General features: G+C 36.8%; 1 protein-coding gene across 7 annotated transcripts in view; it reads right to left on the bottom strand.

Annotated features, from left to right (window-relative positions):
* The window catches only part of PRKDC (protein kinase, DNA-activated, catalytic subunit), a 219,931-nt gene that overhangs the window by 168,636 nt on the left and 35,879 nt on the right, over nucleotides 1–15,416 (bottom strand). For all 7 annotated transcript variants that reach the window (XR_012020234.1, XM_072804689.1, XM_072804690.1 and 4 more), the window contains 5 exons: nucleotides 15,142–15,232; nucleotides 13,628–13,791; nucleotides 12,613–12,765; nucleotides 6,822–6,929; nucleotides 3,569–3,795 (listed from right to left, as the gene is read on the bottom strand). Coding sequence is in view for 6 of the 7 variants with exons in the window: in XM_072804689.1 (XP_072660790.1) it covers nucleotides 3,569–3,795; nucleotides 6,822–6,929; nucleotides 12,613–12,765; nucleotides 13,628–13,791; nucleotides 15,142–15,232 (743 nt within the window). In the remaining variant the exon portion in view is untranslated. The remainder of the gene's footprint in view (nucleotides 1–3,568; nucleotides 3,796–6,821; nucleotides 6,930–12,612; nucleotides 12,766–13,627; nucleotides 13,792–15,141; nucleotides 15,233–15,416) is intronic.

The following is a 15,416-nucleotide window of genomic DNA, read 5'->3' as shown; positions in this document are numbered from 1 at the left end:
GTTGGTTGCGCAGTCAGAACACACACACCATTTATCAATTATGTTCACTGTCTTATATGGGAGCAGTTCATGGCACCCCAAAACAATTACAATAGTTACATCAAAGACCACCATCCCAAATACAGGAATAATTAGAAAGTTTGAAATAATTTAAGAATTACCAACACATGACTTAGAGATACAAAGTAAGTGTTGGAAAAGTAGTGCTAATAGACCTACCCAAAGTTAGTTTGTATAAAATGCGGTATCTGTGAAGAGTAACAAAATGAGGTATGTCTGTATATCTCTATGACTTACTTATTTTAAAACTGGAAGTTTGTACCTTTTGACCTCTGTCACTTATTTTGCCTACCCTTCTTCCCAGCCTGTGACAACCACCAATCTATTCTCTGTATCTATGAGCTTTCTTTTTTTTTTTTTTAAGATTTCACAAATAAGTAGGACCATAAGGTATTTGTCTTTCTAACTTATTTCACTTAACATAATGACCTCAAATCTATCCATGTTTTCAGATGGCAAGATTTCATTCTTTTTTATGGCTGAATTACTCTGTTGTATATATATACCATATTTCTTCATTCATCCACTAATGGACATTTTCCATATCTTGGCTATTTTATTTTTTTAATGATTTATTTATTTATTCATGAGAGACACAGAGAAAAAGAGAGAGAAAGAAAGAGAGAGAGAGAGAGGCAGAGACACAGGCAGAGGGAGAAGCAGGCTCCAGGCAGGGAGCCCAACGTGGGACTGGATCCTGGGTCTCCAGGATCAGGGCCTGAGCTGAAGGTGATGCTAAACCGCTGAGCCACCCGGTCTGCCTTATCTTGGCTATTTTAAATAATGCTGCAATAATCATCAGGGTTCATATATCTTTTTGAATTAGTGTTTCATTTCCTTTGGACAAATATCCAAAATTTGGAATTGTTGGATCATATGGTACTTCTATTTTTTATTAAGGAATCTCCATATTGTTTTCCATAGTGGCTATGCCAATTTACATTCCTACCAGCAGTGCACAAGGGTTCCCTTTTTCTACATCCTTGCCAAAATTTGTTATTTCTTGCCTCTTTCATAGTAGCCATTCTAACAGGCATGAGGTGGTATCTCATTGTGGTTTGATTCGCATTTCCCTGATGACTTGTGAAACTGATCACCTTTTGTCACCTTTTCATTTTATTGGATTCCTGTGCCCTGCAGAAACTTTTAGTTGATATAGTCCCACATGTCTACTTTCACGTTTTTTTCTTGGCTTTTGGAATCAGAACCAAAACATCATTGCCAAAACTGATGTCCAACAGGTTACCACCTATTCTTCCAGGAATTTTATGGTTTCAGGTCTTACATTCAAGTCCTTAATCCAATTTGAGTTAATGTTTGTGTATGGTGTAAGATATGTCTAGTTTCATTCTTTTGTATGTGGCTGTCCAGTTTTCCCCACATCAATCTACTAAAGAGACTGTCCTTTTCCCACTGTTTATTCTTGGCTCTTCAGTCAAAAATTAATCGACCATGTTTGTGTGGGTTTATTTCTAAGCTCTCTATTCAGTTCCATTGACCTGTTTTATGCCAATATCATACTATTTTAATTATTATAGCTTTTGTAGTATAGTTCGAAATTGGGGAGCATGATGCCTCCAACTTTGCTCTTCATTCTCAAGATTACTTTGGCTCCTCAATGTATTTTGTAGTTCGACAAAAATTGTAGGATTGTTTGGTTTCTGTGAAAAATGTCATACTAGAATTTTATAAGGATTCCACCGAATATGTTGAATATTGGGGAGAGTATTGCCATTTTAACAATATAAATACTTTCAATCCATGAGCATGGTATATCTTTCTAACTGATCTGTGGCTTCTTCAGTTGTTTTTACCAATGTCTTATGGTTTTCATTGTATAGGTCTTTCACCTTTTTGGTTAAATTTATTCCTATTTTATTCTTTTTGATGTAATTATAAATAGAAATGTTTTCTTAATTTCATGTCCTGATAAGTGGTTATTAAAGTACAGAAATGCAATAGATTTGTGTATACTGCTTTTGTGTCCTGAAACTGAATTTATTAGTTCTAATAGTTTTTTGGTGAAGTCTTCAGGGTTTTCTATATATAATAATATGTCATCTAAAAATAGTGACAGGGATCCCTGGGTGGCGCAGCGGTTTGGCGCCTGCCTTTGGCCCAGGGCGCGATCCTGGAGACCCAGTATCGAATCCCACGTCGGGCTCCCGGTGCATGGAGCCTGCTTCTCCCTCTGCCTGTGTCTCTGCCTCTCTCTCTCTCTCTCTGTGTGACTATCATAAATAAATAAAAATTAAAAAAAAAAAAAAAAGAAAGCTTTTAAAAAATAAAAAATAAAAAAAATAAAAAAAAATTAAAAATAGTGACAGATTCATACACATGTTTTAAACACTCTTTTGTACATATGTTTCACAGTTTAAAAAGCTAAAAAAAAATTACACAGTGGCTTCAAACTCTAGTCAATTTTCATATAAATGTGCATCTGCACATACACAATTTCCTATCCCTCCAACTATCCATCCCTGTCTGTCTGTCTCTCTCTCTCTCAGTCATTTATCTTATTTTTACAATTGCTCTCCTCACTGCTATCATAACTCCCATTTCCTGAGAGAAACTGTCCGGACCAATCAAAGTCAGGTTCCTCATTATCTGATTACTTGGTAATCATCTACCACTACATAAAAGAACTGATTTCAGCAACAAGTTTTACAATTATCTATGTGATTTTTATCTCGTTTTATAGAGGCAATCCTCCTGAATGGCTGTATCTTTACATCACCAGCATCTGGCACAGTGTCTGGCACATAATATTCTTAATAGGTAACAATAAATGAATGGACAAACATGACTACAACCTTAGGTCAGGGACTGATGATAGCCCCTTCACTGGTGTCCTAGCCCTGTTCTTATCTCACTCAGATCTACTCTCCATATAGCTATAGGCAGGTGGATTTCAGGAGGAAATTTAAACATGCAGCTCCTTCTCCTAATACTCCAAGGGCTTGTTGTCACTAGAAGTAACCTGTTTCTTAACTCTACAGACACAGGCACCTACGCAGGCTCACTATGCTCCCTTCTAAACTTCCAACTCCATAGTCAAGGAAAATAAAATGTCTTTATCTCCTTATATAACACTCTATTTTTTATCTCTACTGCATCCCTTTGATCTGAAATGCTGTGGCTGATTTATTTATCCTTTAAGTTTTCTCTAAAAAAATGCTACAGGAAGATTTCTTTAACTTACTCAAGCAAGGTTAGATTCTCCTCTTCTATGCTCCAAAAGATCCTGAATTAGGTCTTCCATTGCATTTACAAGACTGCTGTGGTATTATGTTTGTATGCATCTCAGTAATTTGAGCTTCCTGAATGCCAACTGCATTTTAATTCATTTTTTAATCCCCAGAAAAGAACACAGCATCTGACATATAATAATCTACTAAATGCCAGCTATATGAATACATGTATACATAAATAGCAGTCACTTTTCAAAATCATTACTAAAAATTTAAAGAACTTCTTTATACTCTTCCCTGTCAGATGGCTTACTTACCTGAATTCTCTGTAGATATTATTAAAGGCAAGTGATGCACCTAGCCTCTTGAAAGCATTGGGGTGAAGTGCAAAGCTGTACAGTCGCTTGAAAAGTGATTTAGTGTTCACTGGACTTTTTTCTTGCTGCTGCGGTGTTGTCTGCTTAATGGACCATTTGAGGAATTCGCGAATACACCGACCACAAAAATCTCTTAAAGTACTGTCAACAGGATCTACAATTCCATCCTAAAACCAAACATAAGATGACAACTGAATACCTGGTCTGCTCTGAGTATAACTATAGCATGTTATGAAAATTAATTTAGAACACTATTCAAGAAAACAATAAAGACTAGTAAAACCAATCTGATTAATCAGAATCTATGCTAATAATGGCCTTTTGACATTTTCTTTTAAACAAAGAAACTGAAAAATCCATTAAAAAAAAGAATAAAAAAAGAATATTTTAATTATGCAGCAACAAAAAGGTCTCTCCTTTTCCTAAAGAAACCCAATGGCTACATCCTTAAAGTTTTTGTTGTTGATTTTACCTCATAACAATATCTGAGATGCTTTACTGAGGTTAAAGGAAATAAGATCCTTCTAGGTTCCAAGAGAACTGTAATGCTACATAAATAAAAATAATATAGAGATGTGGTTCTAAAAATGTAACTTTCCATAAGAGCAACCTCTATATAAGGCACAGTCTTTAAATATCTTTAAAAAGCACACAAACAAGGAAGTTTGAATGTTTTTGTCTCCCTCTAGACATAGTCCCCTCTTAGATCTGTATAGGAAAGGTTTAACTTAAAAAACTATACTGGGGACGCCTGGATGGCTCAGCGGTTGTGATCCTGGAGTTCAGGGATAGAGTCCCACATCAGGCTCCCTAAGGGGAGCCTACTTCTCCCTCTGCCTATGTCTCTGCCTCTCTCTCTTGTCTCTCATGAATAAATAAATAAAATCTTAAAAAAAAAAAAAAAACTATACTGAACACTGAAATAAGCAAGTTCTTCTACCTAACGTCCCCAGTTATTTGCTATATGCAAAATCTTTTATTACAGTGCTAATTATAATTCAAGAAGCAATTAACTGCGGAAATGTGAAGAGGTGATATTTATTGTTTCTCAGAGGAGTGGGTAAATAATGCATGTGCTAACATTAGGGAATTAACAATTCTTACTGGGAAACCTGTAGACATGCTTTCACTCAAGCCCTGTACCAACTTCCCATTTCCTCCTTTACCTTTCCTTTCCTCAACTATCTCACTTTACATTATCATGATCTTAACTGATTTCTTTCTGAAATCCTTACTAAGCCCCCTTCAACAATCAAGACTAGAAGAGAAACAGCTAAGACAGAAACTTCAGAATAGGAACATTAGAATAAATCCATCTGAATGCAAATAAGCCACAAGTTAAATTTAATTAAACATATTTATTATAGGCAGGACTCACTGGTAGACACTGCAGGGAATTAAACCACAAATATCACTGTCACCACCCTAATTTGAAATGTTCAGTGACTCCCATGCCTACAACAAGGCATCCAATTAGGGTAACTCTGAGAGTGAAAAGAACACTATTACAATTACACACACAACCAGTGTAATCAAGACCATCTGGAGCAAACTGGAGCATGTGGTTCCCCTAGATGCAATGTTCTGATGCTCTGCGTGTCTTCCCAGCCCACCTTGCAATATGCTCCCATGCAAATGAAACACAACACACTGCGATCCCCACAAACAAACTGCAATCCCCACAAACACACCAACCACCTACTGCCCTTTATTTCCTCTGTCCAGATGCCCAGTCTCAAATTCTCTATTTCTCTGGCTCCTCTCAAATTTAACAGAAAGTGACACACACATTCAAATTGGAATCAGTTTGCAAGAATATGGACTTAAAAGACGTCTGTTTGGACAAACTTGCTATGCATTTAACTGGGGCTTCTGATTCTAAAAGTCAATATATGACAAAACCAAATTATAGGATGAAATAATAGGTAAAATCGAGTAAGATGACATTTAAAGGAACCAAATATAAACTCATTTGCAAAAACTCACACAATTATAATAAAATCAAGCTAACCTCCCTGCTTCTGCCCTCAATGAACCAGTGATCAAATCTTAATGAATCTACTCTATGGCCTCAGGACAGTTCTACAGAAATAGCTACTAGGGTTTGTTTTTTGTTTTTTTTTTTAAGATTTTATTTATTTATTAATGAAAGACAGAGAGAGACAGGCAGAGACCAGGCAGATGGAAAAGAAGGCTCCCCCCTAGGGAACCCAATGCTGGACTCAATTCTAGAATCCCGGAATCATGACCTGAGTCGAAGGCAGATATTCAACCACCGAGCCACCTAGGTGCCCCTTTCTAGGTAGGGCTCTTTAATTGTGAATCTGAATACAGGAAAAAACTGGATAAGCTCAAAAAATCCCTTTTAGTCTTAATTATTATACTATAGATTTTTTTTAAAGAGCATATTGCAACTCTGATTAAAAAATAAGCACACTATTTTTCATTCCTTCTACTCTACACACACATAGCCTTCACGTATATGAAGTCTAATTTATATATAAATTAAATATATATTTAATTTATAACCATTCTCCCAAAAAAAGAGGACAAAACAACAACACAATGTGCAAGGGCACCGTGGCTCAGTCGGTTGAGCATCCCACTCTTGGTTTCAGCAAAGGTCATGATCTCATGGGTCTTAGGATTCAAGCCCCAGAGTGGGCTTTGCACTCAGCAGGGAGTCTGTTTGAGGATTCTCTCCTTTTGCCCCTCCACACACCCATGTTTTCTTTCTCTCTCTCAAATAAATAAAATTTTAAAAGAATGTGCACACTGTCTGCAGATATTTAAAAGTAACACTTCAGGAAATGACTATGGTATCCTATCTATTAAAATGCCATTTCGGGCAGCCCAGGTGGCTCAGCGGTTTACCGCCAACTTCAGCCCAGGGCCTGATCCTGGAGACCCGGGATCAAGTCCCACGTCGGGTTCCCTGCATGGAGCCTGCTTCTCCCTCTGCCTGTGTCTCTGCCTCTCTCTCTGTCTCTCAGGAATAAATAAATAAAATCTTTAAAAAAAAAATGCCATTTCACCAATTCTCTAAAACAAAAGGAAAAAAAAAAAAACCAATAGTATCCAGGTAGATGCTACATTTTGATATCTTGATAGGTAATTTTTCTTAACGTTCTAAACGTAGATCAAATATAACTAGTTGATGTAAATTACAAGAAAAGAATCAACCATTACTCACCAGTATCGTTTCCAGTAAGGCGACAGTATCCTGACTTTCAAATTTCTTATTGTTAGTGAACCAGTGAATCAGCTGCATTACTAAGGGCTCATATAGTTGCCTTGTCACCTGAAGAACAACAATTACAATTCTTTTCTTAGCATTAAAGTAATTTTATATTGGAAAGAGTGCTGTTTAAATGACAGGAAAAGTTAAGTAATAATACCACAATGGTTTTATTAGTTTCCTTCTTTAGTTAAAATTGAATGATAAACATGTTCTTCCTAGCTCTTCTCTTTTTCCTAAGAATCCAGCAGAGAAAAATATGCATTCTAAAACTTTTTTTTTTAATTTGTATTTATTTATGATAGTCACACAGAGAGAGAGAGAGAGAGGCAGAGACATAGGCAGAAGGAGAAGCAGGCTCCATGCACCGGGAGCCCAACGTGGGACTTGATCCCGGGTCTCCAGGATCGCGCCCTGGGCCAAAGGCAGGCGCTAAACTGCTGCGCCACCCAGGGATCCCGCATTCTAAAACTTATTGTTCTTCCAATATGAAGGCAGATAATGTTGGCTTTTAAAAAAAAATTTATTTTCATTAATTTGATCCTAAATACATGCAAAGTATTCTGGATCAGAGACATTATCATTATTCAACTAAAAAGCAAATAGTGACCAGAGTGCCTGGGTGGCTCAGTCATTTAAGTATCTATCTGACTCTTGATTTCACCTCAGGTCATGATCTCAGTGTCATGAGATTAAGCCCCAAGTTAAGCTCCATGCTGGGCATGGAACCTCCTTAAGATTCTCTCCCCCCCTCTTCCCCTTCCAACCCCGTTCTGTCTCTCCTTCTCTTTCTATTAAAAAAAAAAAAAAAAGGCAAATAATGACCATGTGGTTCCCTACACCCTGATTTACACCCTGTGGTGTGACCAAATAAAAACCAGATCAACACCCTACACATATAAACTTTAAAAGCCCAATCACAGAAGAGATACAGGACAAAGAATCACCTCTCTCGTCCTGCCAAAAAGAAGGTGGGATATCTTTACTATTTGGAGATGGGATGGAAAAGATCCTGGGTTCTCATTCCAACTCTCTAGAATGTAAATAAAATTTCTCTAGGAGCAGAGCCTTGTGGGTCTCTGGCTTTTACAATCCCAGGTGTCTGCCAGGCCTGGACTCTTCTCTGAAAGGAAATACCCAGGATACAGTACTCCTCTTCCTGGAATCTTGGGAGCTTAACCTAGTGGGCTAGTCTGGTGTGACTATTTGGGGGAGATTAAAATAAGTCTTTTTATCCTTTTGGATAACAGCAATTACCTAGACATATGGTTACAGATCTAATCCTCCTTATATATTAAAACCAAAACATATGTAGCAGAAGTGAAGGCAAACATTCCCTATCTTTGTATCTTAAACATTTCTGTGTCTCACGATGCTAAGGCTCCAATGGCAATACAAAGAAATCCAGGGGAATTTTATCTCCCCACTGACCATGAGTTCAAGAATGAAGCATTCTGGTATGTATACCGTGTCAAAAAACATGTAAAATGTCTGAGGACTTCGACTAAAAGACACAGTCCTCCTGCACTTGGATAATTCACCACAAAAGAATACCTTTCTAACCTTGGGATTGATCAAAGTAAAAGTTCTTACCTTTCAGTGTGGAAGTTTAACCTGTCTTAAAGCATCATTTTTCTAAAGAATTATACTCTCTAACCCATAGTATGTAAATTATATGCATATAATATACATGCATACACACGTAAATATATACATATACACGCCTTATAGAAATTTTAGAAAATGTAGAAAACTGTCCATCTATAATCCTATATTACAAAGGTAACCCCTGTGACCATTGGAACTCATTGTAACTTTCAAAATATTTTATTTAAAATCCATATATGCATGTGTAAAAATATACATTTTTGCAACCAATTTTCCTTCCAATTTGGAATATTTCACATAAATACATAATCTATATCAATATTTTACTTGCTGCCTGGTATCTCATATATAGATACCGTGATCCAGTTGCCCAAATCCTATTGTTAGAATGCAGGTATTTCTGTTAGGAAGAAATCACTGAAAAGTTACATGCACTGTTCTGAGCACAACTCTAGTAAGAGAGTGCTAGACTAGGGCTGCAGGTCACCCAGCCTTTTGCTCTGCCCACAAAGAGCCTGTGCCCACCCACATTCTTAAAAGCCACATCTCCCAAAGTCCTTTACCCACATGTTCGACATTAAGCACTTGCAATTTTTAAAATATTTGACAATAGATGTAAATTTGAATTTCCTTGTTTACTAAAAAGATGAAAATATTTAAAAATATCTTTCAGTGGCCATATGTATCTCTTCATTTATAAGCTGCCTATTTTTGTTCTTTATCTATTTGCCCATTTAAAACTCTTTTATCTTCAGAAGAATTTGTAAAAAAATTTCCCTACGTTATATATATATATATATATATAAGTTGTGGGTTTTGTGCCATTCAGCATTTTTAAACATTTATAGAGTCAAAACTATCAGGACATTAACATTTTTCTTTTATATACCTATATTCCATATTTTGTAGGAAAATCTCCCTTTCTATACAAACTGTAGGGAAAGACATGGAAGGATGCTTTTTTTTTTTTTTTTTTTTTTTTTTTTAATTTTTATTTATTTATGATAGTCACACAGAGAGAGAGAGAGAGAGAGGCAGAGACACAGGCAGAGGGAGAAGCAGGCTCCATGCACCAGGAGCCTGATGTGGGATTCGATACCGGGTCTCCAGGATCGCGCCCTGGGCCAAAGGCAGGCGCCAAACCGCTGCGCCACCCAGGGATCCCGGAAGGATGCTTATAACATAATGATAACAAAATTCATCCAAGTAGCAGAAATTATATTTTGTACATAAAAGAGTTTTTTAGGGATCCCTGGGTGGCGCAGCGGTTTGGCGCCTGCCTTTGGCCCAGGGCGCGGTCCTGGAGACCCGGGATCGAATCCCACGTCGGGCTCCCGGTGCATGGAGCCTGCTTCTCCCTCTGCCTGTGTCTCTGCCTCTCTCTCTCTCACTGTGTGCCTATCATAAATAAATAAAAGTTTAAAAAAATATTAAAAAAAAAAAAAAAGAGTTTTTTAATGCAATGATCCTTTTTATAAATAAAACATATACACATGTTTGTAAAAACACGTTTTTACAAAGATCTGGGCATATATGCACCAAAATTTCAGCAGAGGAGAAAGCGGCTTTTTCAGAGGAATAAGAATGGGGAAGGGGTGATGAGATGGAGATTCATTTTTAGCTTCATGTATTTCTATATTAAATAACATATTTTACCAATGAAAAAGACCATCCCAATCCAAAGATATACAGACATGCTATAACATTACATTTTTCTGTAATATATTTATAGTTTGTTTTTCCTTCTCTTAATTGGAAATTAATTTTTCATGTTAGTCAACTGGCCTAATATGATTAAATGATCCATTTCTTTTTCTTTTAATTTTATTTATTCATTCATGAGATACAGAGAGAGAGAGGCAGAGACACAGGCAGAGGGAGAAACAGGCTCCATACAGGGAGCCCGATGTGGGACTCGATCCTGGGACTCCAGGATCACGCCCTGGGGCCAAAGGTAGGCGCTAAACCACTGAGCCACCCAGGGATCCCCTAAATGATCCATTTCTAACTTAAAAAGCCTCTTCTACCATATATACAATCTTTACGTATGCACATAGGTCCACTTGGCAGCTAAGAGATTCTCCTCCCACTGATCTATCCATGCCAAGTTCAATCCTACTATAATTTACATTTTAACATTTGCTAAGGCAAAAGGCAACCTTTTGCTAAAAGCAAAGGTTAGTGTTCTATACATTCAAATTTTTTCTTGGGCAGCCCAGATGACTCAGCGGTTTGGTGCTGCCTTCAGCCCAGGGTGTGATCCTGGAGACCCAGGATTGAGTCCCACATTGGGCTCCCTGTATGGAGACTGTTTCTCCCTCTGCCTGTGTTTCTGCCTCAATCTCTCTGTGTCTCTCATAAATAAATAAATAAAATTTAAAAATTAAAAAAAAATTTTTTTCTCGGTTAGGTTCAAGCAATTATTCTTTCAGATTACTTTTTGGGTTAAAATGAAATTAACTCTGGGCTTTCTGCTGTAATGATACCAAACTTACTGACTGATTTGGGAAGAACTGGCATTTTTTTCAATAATGACTCTTCTATCTCAAGTACAGAGCACGCTCATTTTGTATTCATAAAATATACATCTGCCTGGTGTATTGACATTTATTTATAGACATTTTGTATATATATTTCATACTGCTATGAGTGAGATGCTGTAGACATATCTTCCAAGTGGCCAGTACTAATATTTAAGACATAGGAGAATACTGGGGTGCCTGACCGGCTCAGTTAGTGGAGCATCTGGCTCTTGATTTAGGCTCAGGTCATGATCTCAGGGTTGTATATATACATATACATATATGAGAATACTGATATATATATGTGTTTTGTTTTGTAATCCATCAGCTTCCTCCTTTAATTCTTCGAGTTTATCAGCTGATATTCTTGGGCTTTCCAGGTTTAATAAAAAAATTATATTCAAAATAAAAATTCTTCCTTTCTACTGTCTGACATGTCCACAGGGAATTCACAGCCTGGTGAGAGGCCCAAATACTAACCACTGCACGTAACTAAGTAAATGCACATGAAGTAATACTGAGCAACCACCCACACTGCAGGCACTGTTCTGGTAGGTGCTGGAGGTGCCCCTTAACAGGCCAACTCACTTCTAACTTTGGGCTTCTGTCCTGGCTTAAGCACAAGGAAGGCAGCATTAGTGTTTCATGCCTGGGGATGATTTGGCTCTAGCATTCAAGAAGACATTCTTGATTGTATTAAAGATAAGATCAAACTATTCCTAGTTTAGCAGGACAAATACCATTTAGGCTTCTATGGAAACAATCACTGCTTCTGATCTGATTCCATGGTAAATTTCCAGTTTTAAACAAAGATCCTACTGAATCACGGCACATCTTAATACATTGCTGGATTATACTCCTTTATACATAGTGAAGAATTTTCCATCTATATTTACAAATCAGTCTTTCTTTTTAGTTTCCTCTCTTATGTGTGCACCCTAGTGTCAGAGATATACTAGCTTCCTCGAATGAACCGAGAATTCTACTTATTTTCTGCTTCATTGCAGCAATGGAGAATTTGCCACAAATTCATCAGGAAGAGGTCATTTATCAACAATTTCCAATCTTGTACATGGTTACTTATCTCTTCTTCACTACTTGAGACTCTAAGTCCCTACATGAGGGGAGACTGCCAATTGAGTTTTAGACACCTATACTATCAGTAACTTAACTAGATCAGTGATTCATTCCCAAATTGTGGCACATTAAAAACTGTCAGGAGAGCATTTAAAAGTCCCAATCAGGGCAGCCCCGGTGGCTCAGTGGTTTAGCGCCGCCTTCGGCCCCGGATGTGATCCTGGACACCTGGGATCGAGTCCCATGTCAGGCTCCCTGCATGGGGCCTGCTTCTCCCTCTGCCTCTCTCTCTCTTTCTCTGTGTCTGTCATGAATAAATAAATAAAACCTTTAAAAAATAAAAATAAAATAAAAGTCCCAATCCTCAGATCAAACCCCTGAGAAATTAAATCAGTCAGAATGGGCAGGAGCCAACAGCAGTATTTATTTTAAGATCCTCAGAGTATTCCAAACTGCAGCAAACTTTGATGATCACTGACCTAGGCCCAATTTTTTTTTTAAGTTTTACAACTGTGTCAGATTCAAAATTATTCACTTACTTGATCTACATCACATGCAAGTCGAAGTAGCACAGGAAAAGTTCGCTTGTAGAGCTGGTACATGGGTGGGAATCCCTGACCACATTCAGGCATCTGAGTGGCTTTTCCCAACATAAACATAACCATACTGTGTAAAAGTTCACAAGCTGCAACCTAAATTAAACCAGGAGTTCAACACAGTTTAAGCTTCCAGGTTTACAAGGGAAGAATACTTTGAAATTTTCCTCAATTTAGCCCTTTAAAAAGAAAAATTTTTGCAGATAACCAGCACCCCAAATATAAAGTAACTGGAGGTAGTACTTGTGTAAAATTAACCCTCTGTATATCCAAGAGGTAAGAACTGAATCTTAAAAGATTTAAACAAAGTGGTACTAGCTATTTCATTGATGCCATGATGACAGGCCTTTGCTTCATTTGTTAACACATCTTCAACCTTCATTTTTAGTATATGTTTTTTTACAGCACTTTGGAAATTTCCAAATCAGTTTCATAAAAACCTGAGATTACCTGTTTCTGATCTCCCAGGTTAAAGAGATAATGGTGCACAGGCTGGAAATCACTTTTAAATGTCCTTTCTACTGTATTTTCTATTATGAACAGTTTTTTGGTATATTAATGTTTTACAAAGTTATTTCCCATTAAGATAACATTTACTTTTTATCAGTGACAACTACTTCTAATAACTGAATCATTATCTAACTATCATATTATGGAAAGTACAAAATTAATGATATTGGAATGGCTGAAATATGTTATCTATTTCCCACCAAATTCAGGTTTTAAAAAGCATAGATTCGGGGCAGCCCAGGTGGCTCAGCGGTTTAAGCGTCTGCCTTCGGCCCAGGGCGTGATCCTGATGTCCCGGGATCGAGTCCCATGTCGGGCTCCCTGAATGGAGCCTGCTTCTCCCTCTGCCTGTGTCTCTGCCTCTCTCTCTCTATCATGAATAAATAAATAAAATATTAAAAAAAAAAAGCATAGATTCTAAGTGACATGTAATGAAAAATAATAGTACTTTAGTTTGTCTGTCACTAGCTGAAAGAGCTAATTCTGTGACCCGAGGCAAGAACACATCCAGATAAATGACAGGCTTCATTTCTATAAATGGTACAGCAAAACTGAGTCTTTTTTCTCTGTCCCATGCCACACATTTCTTCATCATTTCATCTGAGGATGTGGCTGTTGAAATAAATCAAGAAGAGCATGTTTTCATTCAAAATCTTTCTAATACCAATTGCTCTATGATTCATTTATGAAAGCAGAATTCTTTTTATAGTTTTAAATTAAGCATGTTGTTCATCTTTCCTTTTCTGTTTTGTTTTACTTTAGACATATAATTACAACATTACAAATCACTGACAAACTATTTCTAACTTCAGCTCAAAGTGAAATTATTTTTAAACAATTTGAACAGTCTAGAATATTTCATTTCTATTTTCAGTAAGAATTATTTTAGGTGTTATGTGGGAAAATGATAAATGAACAGTATTTTTATTAAAAATCTCCCCTTTGCAACACTTATTTTCCTAATATAGTTTCTAACTTCCTAAATTACCAAAAGTCACTAGTGTACTTAATATGAAATTTCAAAACTAAAAATACAGATGAATTTCTACTCATTTAAAATGTTGATTCTGATCACAAACACTTGAAAGATATCTAAATATTAAGAGTATCAGATTTTCAAAAAGATTAACTTTGAATTCCTGACACAATGTTTAATATTTTTTTTAAAAGTGTCAAGTTGGATTCTGTTTCAAAACGGAAAATGTACACCTGCACCCCGATGTTTCTAGCAGCAATGTCCACAATAGCCAAACTGTGGAAGGAGCCTCGGTGTCCTTCGAAAGATGAATGGATAAAGAAGCTGTGGTCTATGTATACAATGGAATATTACTCAGCCATTAGAAACGACAAATACCCACCATTTGCTTCGACGTGGATGTAACTGGAGGGTATTGTGCTGAGTGAAGTAAGTCAATCGGAGAAGGACAAACATTATATGGTCTCATTCATTTGGGGAATATAAATAATAGTGAAAGGGAATAATGGGGAAAGGAGGAAAAATAAGTGGGAAATATCAGAAAGGGAGACAGAACATGGAAGACTCCTAACTCTGGGAAACGAACTAGGGGTGGTGGAAGGGGAGGTGGGCAGGGGGTGGGGGTGACGGGGTGACTGGGTGACGGGCACTGAGGTGGGCACTTGATGGGATGAGCACTGGGTGTTATTCTGTATGTTGGCAAATTGAACACCAATAAAAAATAAATTTATTATTAAAAAAAAAAAAACGGGAAATGTGCTTAACAAATCAGGCTAGAATATTTTCCCAACTAGTAGTAAATTATCCAGATTGCATGGGTATAGTCAAAGCATTTCATTAGGCAAAATACTATTCTTTGTAACCTTACTTGAAAATATATAAATCACATACAAGAGCAAATACCAGAATATATTACGATCTTTATACACTCAAATTAAAGTACAAATACATCTACAGAGGTAAATTTATTTTAAAGGAATCTTTACCTGTTAGGAGATTTTTGTTTATTTGTCCTCCTAGAAAGCCAAGCATTTGTACTACTCTAATCCTTATTTCTTCTAAAGACAGTGCTTCATTCTGGAAATTTGAACAATGATATATATGTGATGATAAGAGGGTTAAAAATTAAGAGAATTATGAGAGGAAAAAACAAACTGTTTTATGACCCTCTCTGTTATTAATGTCTCTCAATAGTTCATTATATCTTACACAATACTGCTGTTAATATTATTGCAAATTCATGAAAAGAAGTCACATCTCC

Source organism: Canis lupus, chromosome 28 (genome assembly GCF_048164855.1).
Source record: "Canis lupus baileyi chromosome 28, mCanLup2.hap1, whole genome shotgun sequence".
Classification (NCBI taxonomy): domain Eukaryota; kingdom Metazoa; phylum Chordata; class Mammalia; order Carnivora; family Canidae; genus Canis; species Canis lupus.
Note: the sequence above shows the minus strand (reverse complement) of the source record. Positions and strands in the feature narration are given on the sequence as shown.